Below are 19147 nucleotides of genomic sequence, written 5' to 3' on the forward strand. Positions count from 1 at the left end.
GGTTCTGTTGTTAGTGTTCTCCATGGAAACATTGCTGAAGCTTCTGCACTCAATTTCCTTCCCCATGTGTGAATGTCACTGAAAATATCCAACTCCATTCTATCCCCATATAACTTCAGAAACGAAGCAAAATGAAGACTCAAAATTCATTTCAAATAATGAAATGAATATATAACGTAGAATGGAACTGGGAAAATACCTGGTTTAAATTCTGGAAAGTACCAACTATACAATTCTGGATAAGTTGCTTCATCTTGCTTAGTCTAATTTAATGCCCATCTCACAGGATGTTATGATGATTAATTTAATATCTTTGTATAACATACAGTGTTATGTAATTTCTTGTTTTTCTTGAGTAAATTCATATCCTTAAGCAACTCACTGTAAACAATAGTTACTTACTTGCTTAAATTACTCTTATCTTCTATTATCAGCTGAATTGTGTCCTGCTCAAGTTAATATGTGGAAGTCTTAACCCCCAATACCTCGTAATATGACTGTATTTGGAGATAAGGCCCTTAAGTAGGTAACTGAGGTCAAATGAGGTCAAATGGGTGGGCTCTAATCCAATATGACTGGTGTCCTTATAAAAAGAAAATATTAGGACACAGACATGCACAGAGAGAAGACCATGTGAAGACAAAAGGAAAACGTGGCATCTACAAACCAAGAAGGGATACTTGAGAAGAAATCAATCCTGCTGACACCTTATGTCAGCTTTCTAGCCTCTAGACCTGTGAGTGAGTAAATTTCTGTTGTTTAACCTCCTCAGTCTCTGGTACTTTGTCATGGCAGCTCTAGGAAACTCATACAACTTTTTATGGCCTCCTTGTCTCAAGTTGAAAGTTCAATATTTGGCATCATAGCTAGGAAACAAAAATATCATCTACATTCCTTGTTGTAGTCTTTCTTCCCCATTCTCATTGCTAGTAATTTCCATATTTGGGTCTGTTTTCTGTGCCTTGTAAACAGAGTGTTACGCTCATTTCTGCTCTTACTGCTAATATACAGTAAATGTGCAGATACCGAATAGATTTTGGAGAAGTGCAGCATATAGTTGGCACATGTGTGTATGTGTGTGTATTCATATAATTTATACTTTTTCTCTATTTTCTTCCTTTGGTGTGAGCTAAGATTCTCTGCTTTTGTGACGAGTACTCCTGAATACTAATCCCTGAATTTAATTCACCAAAAATTGCCAAAAATAATAATAATATGGGGAAAGAGAGAGTGATAGAGGGAGAAGAACAAACAATCAGGCAAGGGCAGTACTGTGAATTATTAGGGTCTTATTAATAAGATTATGTTAGTCTAGAGGAAATGACCGTAAATATCATCAGTGAGCCCAGTTGGTCTTTACTGACTGCTAGACACATCCCTGAGTTCTGTTCTTAGTCTCCAGCTGTATGATTACTACTGTCTGGAAGTATTATTTGAACAACTAAAGTCACTTAATGGAAAAGGAATATGTCTTTAGAGAATCAACAGTAAGTTTTCTATCTGATTAAAAAGGACTGTTGACTGTCTGGAAACCTCAGTCATATTTGTAAGCAGGAAAGCATTGGCTATTAAAAGTGGATGATGTAAAGAGATGAGCAGAAACTTGGGCGATAGGTTTACCTGGATTTAATTCTCACTTCTACCGCTTGGTAGCTGGATAGCCTTAGGCAGGTTTCATACCTCCCTGAAATTCACTTAATTCAGTCTGTAAAATGGCATAATAACTTATTATAGCATCCTTTTAGGAATTTTAAATCAATTCTTGAAATAAAAGTGCACAATATATAGACAAGTATGGATTCCTCAATAGGTGTTTGACCTTTCATTTCTCCAGTATCCCACCCGCATCAAATAAAGAAAAATACTTTTTAAAATTTACGAATATTTCATTGTTGTAAATTTAAAGCCATAAAAATAAGCAAATGGCCTACTATCATACCGTTAGAAGAAAAAAAAAAAAGGTGTTCATGAGAGTTCCATATTAGAATACAAGTTTTCCTTAGGCACCTGTTTATGTATGCTATTCTGCTCTTTACAATAAATAATTAAATTTAAAAGACTTAATTCCTCACTTTTAAGACCTTATTAGTTTACAAATTACATATTGACCTATGCTAAATTTTATACCGACCCATGCTAATGAATTCAGTACAGAAAACAAAAAACACTGCACTAAAGCAAATTATATATATATATATAAAATATATATATATATATATATATATATATAATATATATATCTTAAATGCATTTATATCCTACCGTGTCTCATAAAGCATTGTGGTAACTCACTGGAATACAGACAATCAAATATAATGGCAAAAGCACTTAATATAAACAGTGCCAAGGAAACATAGAAGATGAAGAAAAGATGAGGGAAATGTGAACAGGAGGACATGTAGTTAATCGAGTTGTATGTTTTGACCTTAAGCTTCTCTGTGTGGGGACTTCCCTGGTGGCACAGTGGTTGGGAATCCTCCTGCCAGTGCAGGGGACATGGGTTCGGGCCCTGGTCTGGGAAGATCCCACATGCCGCGGAGCAACTAAGCCCGTGCGCCACAATTATTGAGCCTGTGCTCTAGGGCCAATGAGCCACAACTACTGAAGCCCACGTGCCACAACTACTGAAACCCCAGCTCCTAGAGCCCATGCTCTGCAACGAGAGAAGCCACAGCAATGAGGAGCCCGCACACCACAATGTAGAGTAGCCCCCACTCGCCCCAACTAGAGAAAGCCCATGTGCAGCAACAAAGACCCAACACAGCCAAAAATAAATAAATTTATTTAAAAAAGAAAAGATTCTCTGTGGATAAAACAACATGTAAATAATTGGTTACAAAGCCACATTATTTGAAGGTGCCAGACTGCACATTAACAGTCTGACACAAAGGGACAGCACAGGAAAACTATTCAAAGACAAAGATTTTTAAATCTTTGCAGTTTGAAACCTTTTAGAGCAAGTATAATGAGCTCGACACACATTTCAACACTCAACATGTAATCGCATGTTCAAAGCATGTCTCAAAGTCATTGGAAATAGTTGCTGTCTCTGTCTCTGATATGTAAAACAGATCTGTGATGTGTAAAACTCAGGAGGTATTGATATCCACTTTTTGGCATCTGAACAGGGAACAAAGTTGTTTCGCAGTGATAATAAAGAATGAAGTAAATGCAACAGTCAAATAAAAGACAAAGTACTGAGGGAATGTATTAAGAAAACGAATCCAACTAAATTCTGGTGACCTGGGGCCTACGGTTGTACACACTGCATGGAAATACCCCAGCCTAAATACTGGCATAGGAGGAAGGGTACTGCTAAGCCCATCACAGTATAATCCTTTTAAATGTCCCTTTCAAGGTTGTCTCCACTCAACACTGAGTATAGGAAATCTTCCCATCAGGCAGAAACACTGGCTGCACAATGATTGACCAAGAAATTAACACACTAATGAATAAATGATGCTAATTTATTTCTATCTCTGACAACGGGAAACAGCACACACTCTGTGTCAATGATATGTCCTCTTTCCCACTTTTCTAAATGGTCAATTACGTTTTTCCCTTCATTGCTTTATATCATGTGTGGCAGGCATGATGGGAAATGGCTACCAATGGTTCTGTTATTGATTTCTACCTTCCTTTCACTGTGGCTAAAGAAGATACTTTGTATGATTTCAGTTTCTTAAAAATGTATTGGTACTTGTATTGTGGCGTAACATATGGTCTTTCCTGGAGAATGTTCCATGTGTACTTGAGAAAAATGTGTATTCTGCTGTTGTTGAGTGGAGTGATCTATATATGGCTGTTAGGTTTAGTTGGTTAAATGTGTTATTCAGTCCCCCTACCTCTCTACTGATCTTCTGTCTAGATGTGTTATCCATTATTGAAAGCAAGGTATTGATCTCCAACTGTTATTTTAGAACTATCTATTTCTTCCTTCAATTCTGTCAATGTCTGCTTCACATATTTGGGGGATGTTTGGTACATATATGTTTATAGTTGTTATATCTTCTTGATAGATTGAACTTGTTATCAACATATAGTGGCCTCCTTTTCCTCTTGTGATAGTTCTTGATTTAAAGTTTATTTTGTGTGATATTAATGTAGCCATCCCAGATCTATCTTCCTTCCTTCCTTCCTTCCTTTTTCTCTCTCTCTCTTTCTTTCTTTTTGTTACTATTTGCATGGGATATTTTATTCTGTGCTTTAACTTTCAACTAACTTGTGTCTCTTGAAATCAAGTGAGTTTTTTGCGGGCAGCATATACTTGGATTATGGATGTTTTTAAAGTCCATTCTGCCAATATTTATCTTTTTTTTTTTTTTTTTTTTTTTTTTTTTTTTGTGGTACGCGGGCCTCTCACTGTTGTGGCCTCTCCCGTTGCGGAGCACAGGCTCCGGAATCGCAGGCTCAGCGGCCATGGCTCACGGGCCCAGCCGCTCCGCGGCATGTGGGATCCTCCACGAACCCGTGTCCCCTGCATCGGCAGGCGGACTCTCAACCACTGCGCCACCAGGGAAGCCCGCCAATTTTTATCTTTTTATTGGAGAGCTTAATCCACTTACTTTTTCAAAAATTACTGATGAGGAAGAACTTAATTCTGTCTGTTTCCTGGTTGTTTTCTGTATGTCTTATGCATTTTTTGCCCCTCATTTACTCCATTACTGACTTCTTCTGTGCTTAGCCGATTTTCTTGTAGTGAACTCTTGATTCCTTTTTCATTTCTTTTTGCATATAGTCTATTGATATTTTCTTTGTGGTTATCAAGAAGATTACATTTACCCTTCTAAAGTTCAACCAGTATCATTTGAATTGAAACCAACTTCAATAGCACACAGAAACTCTGTTCCTCTACAGTTCCATTCCTCCTCCTTACATTATTGTTGTCACAAAATTACACCTTTATACTTTGTGAGCCCAATAACATGGATTTATGATTATTTTATGCATTTGTTTTTTCAATCATGTAAGAAATAAAAAGTAGAGTTACAAGCCAGTAGCACAATACTGGCTTTAGTATCTGCCCATGTATTTATCTTTACTGGAGATTTCTATTTCCTTATACAGCTTCGAGTTGCTGGCTAGTGTCCTTTCATTTCAACCTGAAGGTTCAATTTAGCATTTGTCATAGGGCAGTGTTAGGAAGTTGTAAAACAAACGCCCTCAGCCTTTGTTCATCTGGGAATGTGTTAATTTCTCCCTAAGTTTTGAAACCAGTTTGGCCAAATATAGAATTCTTGGTGGACAGTTTTTTTCTTTCAGCACTTTACATATGTCTGGCCTCTTGCCTCCATGGTTTCAGATAGGAAATTAGCTATGAATCTTTTTGAGGATCCCTGCTTTGTAACAAATTTGTTTTTTCTTTCTCCTTTGGGAGTAAAGATTCTTTCTCTGTCTTTTGGCATCTGAGAGTTTGATTATACTGTTTCTTGTTGTGGCGTTCCTTGAGTTTCTCTTAGTCCTGAAATCAGGCAAAGATTTACAGCAAGCAAACACATACTGAACCAGGGAAGAGGCAATTTGAAAATGGCAGGAAAGCTTTGTGGCATTTTTACTTGCCCTTGCCCCATCTACACTTAGTGTAGTGATGGTCTTAAAGTGGTGGGGTCTTAATGCAGTGATAGTCTTAAAGTAGCAGCAGACCATTCGTAGTATGGGGCCCTCAATCCTGCTTCAGGAGGGAGCAGAAGAGCCCATACTCTCGGATTATTATGTGTATCTGTTCTAACCTGTCTGGGAGCTACCTGAAGGACTGACACAAGATGCTTATCTCTGTCTTAGCTAACCTGGAACACAGTCTGGAAAAGCAGCGGTCATTGCTCAAAAAAAGTGCAAGGTGAACTGACAAAGCACAGATGGCTGGGGCAGAAGACTGTGCATTGAAATACAATAGACCACATAAGATGCAGGAGCAAAAGTTGGGGGAGATTCTTTGGGAACTTAGAACATACAAAAAGTACACATGTGTCCAGAGAAATTAAGAAAGCCACATGCATACTCAAGATAAGATGCATGCTCTGAAAACACCAGAGGAGTCTCTAAGCTTTTACCATGGGCTGAGCCCTGAACTCAGTGCAGGTCAGCTAAATGTTGAAGGAGTGATCCAGCAATCTGCACAATGGGGAGAGGTGTGTGGTTTTGAGTGTGCATGTGGATGTGCTTGTGTATATTTGTTTTTGTTTGTCTTAGGTGCAGGAATTCAAGGACATCTCTGTCAAAACAGTAGCTAAACATGAACTAAAGGAACAGAGACTTCAGTGCCTACATACGATAAGGAGTACACTCATTGCAAAACTAGTTTGGAAAGGTCCCTAAACAAACAGACTACTACAGCCTTCAACAATCCAAAGCCCAGAAAACCCTGGGAAAGTGGGAGAATCTGATTTCCATAGACACCACATTACAATATTTGAAAGCCAAATGTTCAACCAAAAAAATCACAAGGTATACAAAGACATGGAAAAGTATGGTCCATTTAAGAAAACAAATTAATTGATGAAACCATCCCTAAGGAAGCCCAGACTTTTCTCCATTGCATATTCTTGCCTCTTTTGTCATAGATTCATTGACCATAAGTGCATGGGTTTCTTTCTGGGCTCTCTATTCTGTTCCAGTGATGGATGTTTTTGTGCCGGTACCATACTGTTTTGATTACTGTAGGTTTGTAGCACAGTCTGAAGCCAGGGAGCATGATTCCTCCAGTTGTGTTCTTCTTTCTCAAGACTGTTTTAGCTATTCAGGATCTTTTGTGTTTCCATACAAATTTTAAAATTATTTGTTCTAGGTCTGTGGAAAATGCCCTTGATATGTTGATACAGACTGCATTGAATGCGTAGATTTCCTTGGGTATGATGGTCATTTTAACAATATTAATTCTTCCAATCCGTGACCATGGTATATCTTTCCAGCTGTTTGTGTCATCTTTCATTTCTTTTATGAGAGTCATATAGTTTCCTGGGTACAGGTCTTTTACCTCCTTAGGCAGGTTTATTCTTATGTATTTTATTCTTTTTTATGCGATTGTAAATGGGATTGTTTCCTTAATTTCTCTTTCTGATAGTTCACTGTGAGTGTATAAAAATACAAAATTTATATATAGAAATCTATTGTATCCTGCAAATTTACCAAGTTCATGTTTGAGCTCGAATAGTTTTTTGATGGTGTCTTTCAGATTTTCTATGTATCATGCCATCTGCAAACAGTGACAGTTTTACTTTTTCCTTTTCATTTTGGAGTCCTTTTATTTATTTATTTTTTCTTGTCTGATTGCTGTGGCTAGGACTTCCAAAACTCTGTTCAATAAAAGTGGTGAGAGTGGGCATCCTTGTCTTGTTCCTGATCTTAGGGGAAATGCTTTCAGCTTTTCACCATTGAGTATGTTAGCTGTGGGCTTGTCATATATGGCCTTTATTATGTTGAGGTATGTTCCCTCTATGCCCACTTTCTGGAGAGTTTTTACCATGAATGGATATTGAATTTTTTCAAAAGATTTTTCTGCACCTATTGAGATGATTGTATGGTTTTTAGTCTTCAGTTTGTTACTGTGATGATAAGAGACCTAAGACAGCTACAGAGGCTAAGTGACCTTTCCTTCCCTGAATGGGTAGGTATCCTTGTTCTGCCTTCTAATTGAGTTAGTATCTGAGTAAAGAACTGCCAGGTGTCATTTAGTTCACAATACACTGCTGTGGCAATATAGAAATGAATTTGCCTAAGTCATTTGGCTTTTCTCAATTATAGTAAATGAATATACTGAATGAATACTTCAACTTAAGGAAATGTTCTTAAAAATATATTAATGTAGGCAACTTCAGTGGAGAACTGAAATCAAAACAAAACATTCAGGTAAAGGGTTGAAATAAAAGTACACTCAGTTGTATCCAGTTTCCTCTTGTAAATCTCTCTTTTTAATTTGAGTGGACAGTCACTTGAGAATATCTGACTTGGGGCTAAGGAAATCTAAGCCTTCTTGGCCACACTGTATTCTCTTATGTCATTTACTAAAGACACCAGTTGGGTTGCTGAAAAAAGCGTGGGAAAAATCAATCCCTCACAACCAAAGGGCGGCTCTTGAAAATATGTGTGTTGTTGTAGTTATTTTGCTCTTCTGGCCTCAGAAGTTCTAATCTTAACCTTAGCCCCTCATGGAGAGAGACTTTGTAAACCAATTCCCACATGACTCATTATGTGACTGTTGAAAAAGAGAAACCTAGCTCTTTTCCTGTGCTTTCAACCAGTTATCTTCTTCAAAAATCTGTTTGGATTGTTATACCTTAATCTTGCCTGGCAAGGGACTTATGGGAAGGTTCTTATTGTTTGAAAGTTTGGTGCCAGTATCTGCAAAGAAAGAAGAAAGATGTGTTTATGAAACATCCCAATAGTGAAGGTACGTGAAAGCAACTTTTGAAAAAGTTAATCTGTCAGAGTTTATCCGTATTATTACATTTTATTTTATTCATTGAAAATAAATAATTATCAATGAATCCTTTCTAGATTTTCTAGTTTCCCAAAGTTCCCTGTATTCACATTCTAAGAGGAAAAATGGTATTTTAAGTCACTGCTCTCCACCTTATATTATTTATAATCACTCCTCGTGACTCTTCCTTCCAAGAAACTTGATCCTGAGAAGTGTCCTTTGTTTGTCTTTGTGGAATAAGTGATGAGGATGCATCCTGGAGACCTGTGAGATGTTTAACTTGTGGCATAATGAAACTAGGATGGAGAGTTCTGGAAAGATCTGGAAAGGTGGCTGGTAGAGTGTGGCCAGATGTGGTGGGAGAAGAGAGACGTACAGAGAGAGGGAGAGGAAATTTTCAGAGGGAGAAAATGAAACAAATAATTAAATAAGTTTTGTTGTGTGGTGTGGGACGCAAGCCTTTCTCTCCCCCTTTCCTTCACAATGTCTTTGTTAAAGACTGTGTTTTTCATTAGTTTTACTAAGATAGGATTTGCTGTTTTGTTTGGATACTGAGAATGGACCCATGGAAACAGTTACATTTGGGTTATCTCTGACTGTCTTTAATGAAGAACATAAATGTTGGCCACACTATCTATGCACATGCTATCACCATGCCTTTTTTGTTCTCTGTTCATATATCTAAGTCCTCTTCTTTCTTTAAGGTCAATCTCAAATCTCATCTGAAATGTACATTTATTGATAGATTCAACCCATAATGAACTGTCCCTTCTTTGTCCTCCTTAGGCTCTGATTATTTACAAAAACTCATTTTTGAACTTAGAAACTGTCCAATATGATATATTAGTTATTTCACCAGCATATGTTATATCCTCAACACAATTATACGCTTTTGTGGGGCTGGGATCATACATTCTGTAATTTTTCTCAGTACTTACACTTACTTTGATAAAAAGCGCATTCATTCATCTAAACATCATTTATTGGGTGTTAATTAAATATCTCAACTCAGTAAATATTGTTTGAATGAATGCATGCATGAATGAGGGAGTGTGCAATAGGTAGCCTAATGTACCGCCCAATGTGAGAAAACCAAAAACATAAACACAAAGGCAAGCCAAAAAGTGGACCAGGACTTTCTGTAAAATATCCTGCTTTTTGTTCGATGATGCCATGAAAATCAAGATGCTCCTGAAAGGTCTTAATAGCTGACCAAGAATAGTAAACAATTGAAATTCTCTCAGGCTTCTTCAACCCTATCACTGGACACATTTATACCTCTCAGGAGTGGTATTAAAAGAAGAGATTAATAAAGCTTTTATAGATGAGTTGATAAATCTCTAAATATTTAAGTCTTCATTGCCTGCTAGGTTTTCTCTATTTTGGGTTTCCAAAAGATTTCAATAAACCACAGGATAATTAAAAATTAGACATTATCTTTCTTACCTTGATGTTTTTTGATGGTAAACACCTTTTTATTGTCTCCATAGTGCTGCCTAGTTTCCACCAGTACAGTACTTAAGTGAATTTTGCTCTGGATGTTGAATATTACTTAAATAACTAAAGTAACTTCCTCAGAATTATTATTCTATTCTGGTTAGGATACTATCTGCTCTGGTTTGTTAAAATTTCCCTTTAGAGTGGTTTTAATTTTGTTTCTGATAGGGTCCTAGGATTTATTGCCACACCCATCCTGCATCTGTTTTTCTTTGAATTACTCTCCTTGCAGTTTCTGATTCATACAGGGCCTTACAGGTTAGTGACAACCTGGCCATCACAACGCTGGGAAGGAGAGGCCTACTTTTCAGAGGTGTTGATGTTTTCTGTACCTGAAGGTTTTCAAGAGATATCAATCTTCCTCACCACCGCCCTTGGCCCTCTTAATGGACTAAGCAGTTCCTCATGAAATTTCTGTAGGATATCTGTACCAACTTCTCAATATTGTTCCATCCTGAGTCTATAAATTCCTGGCCTCAAGGTAATGTTAGATTTCTAGCTCCAGCCCCTATTTACATAAGGCCTATACTAAGGAACGGAACCCACAGACATCAGTCCGCTCTTCTTTCTCTGGATTTAATTTCTCTGTTACTTTCTGAAACATGCAGGTGTTCCTTTCTTTCTTTTAATCTCAGCTATGTCCTTTTAACTTTTTCAAAATTGACCCAGAATTTACGTGTGTCTCCAGTAAGAGTACATTAAATTGAGCTTAGTCTGCTATTCTACTGGCATATTTGAGATCCAGATAATTTGCTACTTCACTGGATTCAATGACCTGTATATTTCAGGCATCTAAAACTCACCATGTTCCACATTTCCCTCCTTATAGTTAGTAATTTTCTTGGGAATCTGGATGAGATTAAATGGAATAAAGTTAGTGAGTGGCCCAGGAATGCCTGAAAGTTTGTTTGTCAGAGTGGCCAGGGAAAGTTAAGCAAGGAAGAAAAGCAAATGAAAAACAGAATCCCATTATTATGGCTGAGTTTACTCCCAGGATTCCATGCAGAGCTCTCTGTAGAGCTGGGTTGGGTTATAACTTATGCCAGAGCTCTACGTGGGGCTGACACCATCTCATGCCAAGCTCTCAGTTCTGGGCTCACGTCATCTCTGGTCCACTCTGTGGAGTGGAAACTTTGGAGGAATGGCCAATGTGTTCCGCGGCGTAGGAAGAGGGAAATTATGAATGTGACTTTCTAAATTGTGGAGGAACTAACCACTGTAAATGTGCCTTGAACTATGTTGTTTAATTTGACCAGTCAGATCAATGACTTTCCCCTTGAATGAAATGCTGCTACGTATATGAGCAGAAAAACAAAACTGGTATAAGGAATAGATAGCTAGTGGGAAGCTTCCGCATAGCACAGGGAGATGCGCTCGGTGCTTTGTGACCACCTAGAGGGGTGGGATAGGGAGGGTGGGAGGGAGGGAGATGCAAGAGGGAGGAGATATGGGGACATATGTATAACTGATTTACTTTGTTATAAAGCAGAAACTAACACACCATTGTAAAGCAATTATACTCCGATAAAGATGTTACAAAAAAAACTGGTATAAGGAGATGGAGAGACTGGGAGTCTTATTTTCCCACCAATTAACTTTGCCTCTGACCATGACCTTCCCTTTGAGTCTCCTAGACCTTGGGGATGATCGCAGCCCCTTGGGTTGGGTGACGGCAACCCCATCTTCACTAGAACCTCTATAGTTAACTTTGATTTTTCCCACTCCGTCTATCCATCCCGTGTATGCAGTCAGACATTTGATCATGGACTTTTCCTGACAAAATATGCTTAAATATAACCATTTCTTTTCACTCCCACTGCTACTGCTCTTGTCACTGCCTTAACTAGGGCTTTATCTTTAAGTTCTTTATATAAATATATAAATATCTCTATATAAATACAATATACAAATAAATAAAATATAATATTAATTCTGATGATTTTAAAGTCTTTTCTTGATAAAGACTTTTCCTGATAAAGACACACAATATCTTATATAAATATTTTTGTATTATCTGTTCTTTTCTTAGAATTTTAGCCATATGATTCTATCTCTTGGTTTGTCTAGAACTTTTTGATTGAATGCTGGCTATTTTATTTGGCTTTTTTTGTTTTTCTCAGTGCAAACGTTGTTTTGCTTCAAAATATTTTATTCTACCTGGAAGTAGCAAATCTTCAAATTACAATTTTTTAAATGCTTTCAAATATCAATACTATAGGTGTCACAAAATCTAGAAAAATGACATTTAAAAATGAACTACTGCCAGATGTGTCTCTATAAACCTTTTCCCCCACTCTTTTAGCTATATATTCTTTAACTGCCTCCTCATACGACAGTTTATGTATTTTCGAAATAAAATTTTAAGAAATAAACTTTGTAGTTTTTAGACATAGATTTCTTGTAGCATGGTTGATTAGAATTTCCTTCTAGTTATTAATAGTTTAGAAAAGTTTATTTCAGCTTCACAATTTATTATTGATAATGTCACATTAATTTTCATTGTTAACTTTGAGAAAACCTCTATGGATTACTTCCTCATAAGTATTTACTATTATAAATGCATTACTGATTTCAGTACTGCTATAGGTTTGTGCATTACAGGGATTCTGATAAAATACTCATTCATACCATTCCATTACACACATTGTTGATGGAGTATATTCATTCATTCATTCATTCATTTATTTATTTATTTTTGGCTGTGTTGGGTCTTCGTTGCTCTGCGCAGGCTTTCTCTACTTGCAGGGACTGGGGGCTACTCTTCGTTGCGGTGCACAGGCTTCTCATTGCGGTGGCTTCTCTTGTTGCAGAGCACGGGCGCTAGGCACGGAGGCTTTAGTAGTTGTGGCTCGCAGGCTCAATAGTCGTGGCTCACGGGCTCTAGAGTGCAGGTTCCGTAGTTGTGGCACACCGGCTTAGTTGCTCCGTGACATGTGGGATCTTCCCGGACCAGGATTCGAACCCTTGTCCCCTGCATTGGCAGGTGGCTTCTTAACCACTGCGCCATCAGGGAAGCCCCTGGAGTATATTCTTGACAGAAGAAAATTTCCGTTTTGACTAAGCATTGATGAGAACTGAATCTTTGACTTATCTTTCACATGCCTGATGATTGAAATAATTTTCCACAGATTAGCTTCTGGTTTTGTACTTTTCAGTTCTTTTTTTCTTCTTCAAACGCACATGCTTTGCGAGCTGTGAAGTGCAAGACATGGCTATATTGTAAGGTGGTGTTTGTCCTTATGCTTCTGTGTCTTGTGCTAGGTTAAGTCAGTAGAGTAGTCAGTATGAGTACTGGAAGTTATTCCTGTAATGCGATAGTATATAGTCAATTACATATGGCGGTGTCTGAAAATCACATAATAGCCTCACTTAAAACATCTCCTTAGGGCTTCCCTGGTGGCGCAGTGGTTGAGAGTCCACCTGCCGACACAGGGGACACAGGTTCGTGTCCCGGTCCGGGAAGATCCCACATGCCGCGGAGCGGCTAGGCCCGTGAGCCATGGCCGCTGAGCCTGTGCGTCCAGAGCCTGTGCTCCACAACGGGAGAGGCCACAACAGTGAGAGGCCCGCGTACCACAGAAAAAAGAAAATCTCCTTAGCCAGATTTCAAAAAAGCCTGTGGCCATTCCAATATGATCCAACATAGCGGAATATGATAGAAGGAAAATTGGCAAAGAAAGAGACGCTGGTCTTACCTGATGGAAGTTAAAATATCTCACTTTTGACAATTTTGCAAAAACTTATAATTCCATGAACTAATTTCTAGGGTTCTTCATAGGACCTAAAAAGGAACCCATAGAGTTGTGGAACAACAATAGAAGCTGCTGTGATGAGAAGCCCAGGCACCGCAACAAAGAGTAGCCCCCGCTCGCCACAACTAGAGAAAGTCTGCACGCAGCATTGAAGACCCAACGCAGCCAAAATAAAAATAAATAAATAAAGATAAATTTAATTTTAAAAAAGTAATACTCAGGTTTGAGGCATGAGAAGTATGATGAGGAGAAATTAGCTAATCCTTTCAGAACTTTTAAAATATCAAACTCAGTCTCTAAGATTTTAGCATTATATACAACATTGGTTACTTATTAGTGGTTTGGGAAGGCCAATTTAAAATTTTCTGATCTTACTGTATTGAAATTCACGGCCCTAATGTTTTCCACATTGACTATATGAATGATGAAGTAAAGTCAATCATGTATTTCCTTTCCAACTGGACAGAAAACAAAATTTTAAAAAGTGTTTGGACTACTGACTTTTGATTTCTTCTAAGGCAAGTGTATAGGTAATTTTTATTCCCTGGTTAGGAGAAAAATGGTGGAAGAGGGCAGGGTTAAGAATTAAGATTTCAAGAGCGTGAGAGGTAGATGGCCAACCAGAGTTCCTAAGGTTCGGTGCCTGGAACTGTTGCCGCCGCTTAAGCCTGCCAAAGCAGTGGTATGGGTGCTGCCCTCGTATTTGCTACCTCTAGAAACATTCTTGCCAGTAGTGGCAGCAGCGGGACTCAATTACCCCCTTTTCTCACTCTCTCCAGAAGCTCCAGATGGCGTCTTCTGTGGGCAACGTGGCCGACAGCACAGAACCAACGAAACGTATGCTTTCCTTCCAAGGGTTAGCTGAGTTGGTACATCGAGAGTATCAGGCAGGAGATTTTGAGGCAGCTGAGAGACACTGCATGCAGCTGTGGAGACAAGAGCCAGACAATACTGGAGTACTTTTATTACTTTCATCTCTACACTTCCAGTGTCGAAGGCTGGACAGATCTGCCCACTTTAGTACTCTGGCAATTAAACAGAACCCTCTTCTGGCAGAAGCCTATTCGAATTTGGGGAATGTGTACAAGGAAAGAGGGCAGTTGCAGGAGGCAATTGAGCATTACCGGCAGGCATTGCATCTCAAACCAGATTTCATCGATGGTTATATTAACCTGGCAGCCGCTTTGGTAGCAGCAGGCGACATGGAAGGGGCAGTACAAGCTTACGTCTCTGCTCTTCAGTGCAATCCTGATTTGTACTGTGTTCGCAGTGACCTGGGGAACCTGCTCAAAGCCCTGGGTCGCTTGGAAGGAGCCAAGGCATGTTATTTGAAAGCAATGGAGACGCAACCGAACTTTGCAGTAGCTTGGAGTAATCTTGGCTGTGTTTTCAATGCACAAGGGGAGATTTGGCTTGCAATTCATCACTTTGAAAAGGCTGTCACCCTTGACCCCAATTTTCTGGATGCTTATATCAATTTAGGAAATGTCTTGAAAGAGGCACGGATTTTTGACAGAGCTGTGGCAGCTTACCTTTGTGCCCTAAGCTTGAGCCCAAATCATGCAGTGGTACATGCCAACCTGGCTTGTGTATACTATGAGCAAGGCCTGATGGATCTGGCAGTAGACACCTACAGGCGAGCTATTGAATTGCAACCACATTTCCCTGATGCTTACTGCAACCTAGCCAACGCTCTGGAAGAGAAGGGCAGTGTTGCCGAAGCAGAAGAGTGTTATAATACAGCTCTGCGGCTGTGTCCCACCCATGCAGACTCTCTGAATAACCTAGCCAATATCAAAGGAGACCAGGGAAACTTTGAAGAGGCAGTTCGCTTGTATTGTAAAGCATTAGAAGTCTTCCCAGAGTTTGCTGTTGCCCATTCAAATTTAGCAAGTGTATTGCAGCAGCAGGGAAAACTGCAGGAAGCTCTGATGCATTATAAGGAGGCTGTTCGAATCAGTCCTACCTTTGCTGATGCCTACTGTAACATGGGAGACACTCTAAAGGAGATGCAGGATGTTCAGGGAGCCTTGCAGTGTTATACTCGTGCCATTCAGATTAACCCTGCACTTGCGGATGCCCACAGCAATCTGGCTTCCATTCACAAGTATTCAGGGAATATTCCAGAAGCAATTGCTTCTTATCGCACTGCTCTGAAGCTTGAACCTGATTTTCCTGACGCTTATTGTGATTTGGCTCATTGCCTGCAGATTGTCTGTGATTGGACAGACTATGATGAGCGAATGAAGAAGTTGGTCAGCATTGTGGCTGACCAGCTGGAGAAGAATAGGTTGCCTTCTGTGCAGCCTCATCATAGTATGCTCTATCCTCTTTCTCATGGCTTCAGGAAGGCTATTGCTGAGAGCCATGGGAACCTCTGCTTGGATGAGATCAGTGTCCTTCATAAACCACCGTACGAACATCCAAAAGACTTGAAGCTCAGTGATGGTCGACTGCGTGTAGGATACGTGAGTTCTGACTTTGGGAATCATCCTACTTCTCATCTTATGCAGTCTATTCCAGGCATGCACAATCCTGATAAATTTGAGGTATTCTGTTATGCCCTGAGCCCAGATGATGGCACAAACTTCCGAGCAAAGGTGATGGCAGAAGCCCATCATTTCATTGATCTTTCTCAGATTCCATGCAATGGGAAAGCAGCTGATCGCATCCATCAAGATGGTATACACATCCTTGTAAATATGAATGGTTATACCAGGGGTGCTCGAAATGAACTCTTTGCTCTCAGGCCAGCTCCTATTCAGGCAATGTGGCTGGGCTACCCTGGGACCAGTGGCATGCTTTTCATGGATTATATCATCACTGATCAGGAAACTTCACCTGCTGAAGTTGCTGAGCAGTACTCTGAGAAACTGGCTTATATGCCCCATACTTTCTTTATTGGTGATCATGCTAATATGTTCCCTCACCTGAAGAAGAAGGCAGTCATCGATTTTAAGTCCAATGGGCACATTTATGACAATCGGATTGTGCTGAATGGCATCGACCTCAAAGCATTTCTTGATAGTCTCCCAGATGTGCAGATTGTCAAGATGAAATGTCCTGATGGAGGAGACAACGCAGACAGCAGTAATACGGCTCTTAATATGCCTGTCATTCCTATGAATACTATTGCAGAGGCAGTTATTGAAATGATTAACAGAGGACAAATTCAGATAACAATTAATGGATTCAGTCTTAGCAATGGACTGGCAACTACCCAGATCAACATTAAGGCTGCCGCTGGAGAGGAGGTTCCCCGTACCATTATTGTAACCACACGTTCTCAGTACGGGTTACCGGAAGATGCCATTGTGTACTGTAACTTCAATCAGTTATATAAAATTGACCCATCTACTTTGCAGATGTGGGCAAATATTCTGAAGCGTGTTCCCAATAGCGTACTGTGGCTGTTGCGTTTTCCAGCAGTAGGAGAACCTAATATTCAACAGTATGCACAAAATATGGGCCTTCCCCAGAAGCGTATCATTTTTTCACCTGTTGCTCCTAAAGAGGAACATGTTCGGAGAGGCCAGCTGGCTGATGTCTGCTTGGACACTCCACTCTGTAATGGACACACCACAGGGATGGATGTCCTTTGGTCAGGGACACCCGTGGTGACTATGCCAGGAGAGACTCTTGCTTCCCGAGTTGCAGCTTCCCAGCTCACTTGTTTAGGCTGTCTTGAGCTTATTGCTCAAAATAGACAAGAATATGAAGACATAGCTGTGAAACTGGGAACTGATCTAGAATACCTGAAGAAAATTCGTGGCAAAGTCTGGAAGCAAAGAACATCTAGCCCTCTGTTCAACACCAAACAATACACAATGGACCTAGAGCGGCTCTATCTACAGATGTGGGAGCATTACGCAGCTGGCAACAAACCTGATCACATGATTAAGCCTGTTGAAGTCACTGAGTCGGCCTAAATAATGACAGTGTGCACAGGAGAATTACCCTGTACCTGAGCCTCAACCTTCTGGGGGAAAGGGAACTACTTTTTCCTTATCTGTACAATACCATGCTGCAGATGGGTGACAGACAATGACAAGAAATAGCACAGCCAGACTTGCTTCCTGCATGATCATGATCACGATAGGGAGAGACACAAGAGATGGGAAACTGCTGTTCCACAAGGAGTCTCCATAGAATTTTGCAGCAGCCAGGTGTCTGGAAGGTCTGGAAGGTAAGTCTGGAAGGTCTGATCTCCCTTGGTCTTCCATGGGATGGATGGTTAGTGTGGAAGGGAGATAGAGGTTGCCCAGCCGTTTTGTGATTATCATGGATTGATTGAGTCTTCTGAATTAATATTTTTCTTTATATTTTGGGTATTGGAGCTTTTAAAAATGTTTGGTTTCAGGTATTTTTATTCATGTGAAGTGTGTATGATTCTCTTGAGATAAGCTTTTAAGCTAAAATATTCCTTGTTTTAGTTTCTGAACTCTACAGATAAATGGGGACTTTGCTGGTGTAGTCTTTTTATAGGTTTTGTAAACCACTTGAGCCTATATCAGTCATTTTAGTGTCTGACATAATGTTCGGAACTATCAGTGCTTTGTTGGTTTATAGATGATGGCTTAAATTCTTTTCCTGGTCCGTTTCCTTCTTCCCTTCCCCCCACTTTAAAAATTCTCCTGTAACTTGGCTAACAAAAAACCAAGTCTGATTCAAAACCTCCCAGAGTGTTTCTCTTAACCGCATCATCTGGTGCCAAATGAAGATTCTTAGGAGTGATTATTAATTCTGAAGGGCACAGTTGTGGTACTGTCACTGATGATAATAATAATGGATTTTTGGCCTAGAGTTTTGACCTATTTCACCAGTGTTTTACCGTTGACTGCCCCTCTATGCTGCTTCCAAAAGTCATAGTGTGTGTTAAGATTTTTACTTTCATTTCTAATGTTTGTTTGTTTGTTTTAGTGAGTCCTGTTCTACCTTTTTCTTTCAGCAGAAATGAAATCCCAGGTAAGTATAAGTATTCAAATATTTGATCAGTAAGTCACAGTTATCTCCAGTACATTAAATAACTTTCATCAAAAAACATGTTATAGGTAAAAAGCTCTGAAGGACCAGCTATGTATATGATAATTATGTTTCAGACCTTCTAGGGTATTATATATAATAACTTGTCTTCTGGACGTGGTCTTGAAGTCTTTATGGATTCAGTCTCAGTAGTAGCGAACTGCACTGCTACTTGGTTTGGAGTACAAATTAGACTTTAGCCCTCCTGGAGGTTGAGTTTTTGGTATTGAAAACCATAGGAATGAAATTATTGTATTTCCACAAAGGATCGAGGGCTTGAGGCTTAAACAAGGCAACATACGTGTGGGAAGCAGTCAGCCTTGAGGGCAGGTAAGGACATGCCAGGCATGCGGCCGCTGCTCGAAGGGACTGTCCCTACTTGTTCCCCTCCTTGTTCCATTCCATGGGAGATAAATCACCAGAGCCCAGAGATCAGAAAGAATGTAAAATGAGACAAGCA

The 19147-nt window shown here is 39.5% G+C and overlaps 1 protein-coding gene across 1 annotated transcript in view; it reads left to right on the forward strand.

The window, feature by feature from the left end:
• Window positions 1-18926, forward strand: part of LOC307175764 (UDP-N-acetylglucosamine--peptide N-acetylglucosaminyltransferase 110 kDa subunit-like) — a 31851-nt gene extending 12925 nt beyond the window's left edge. The window contains exon 3 of the mRNA XM_079901236.1: window positions 14445-18926. Coding sequence (XP_079757362.1) covers window positions 14445-17594 — 3150 coding nt within the window. The 3' untranslated portion in view covers window positions 17595-18926. The remainder of the gene's footprint in view (window positions 1-14444) is intronic.
• The last annotated feature ends 221 nt before the right edge of the window (window positions 18927-19147 follow it).

Source organism: Stenella coeruleoalba, assembly GCF_951394435.1.
Source record: "Stenella coeruleoalba genome assembly, chromosome: 17".
Lineage (NCBI taxonomy): Eukaryota > Metazoa > Chordata > Mammalia > Artiodactyla > Delphinidae > Stenella > Stenella coeruleoalba.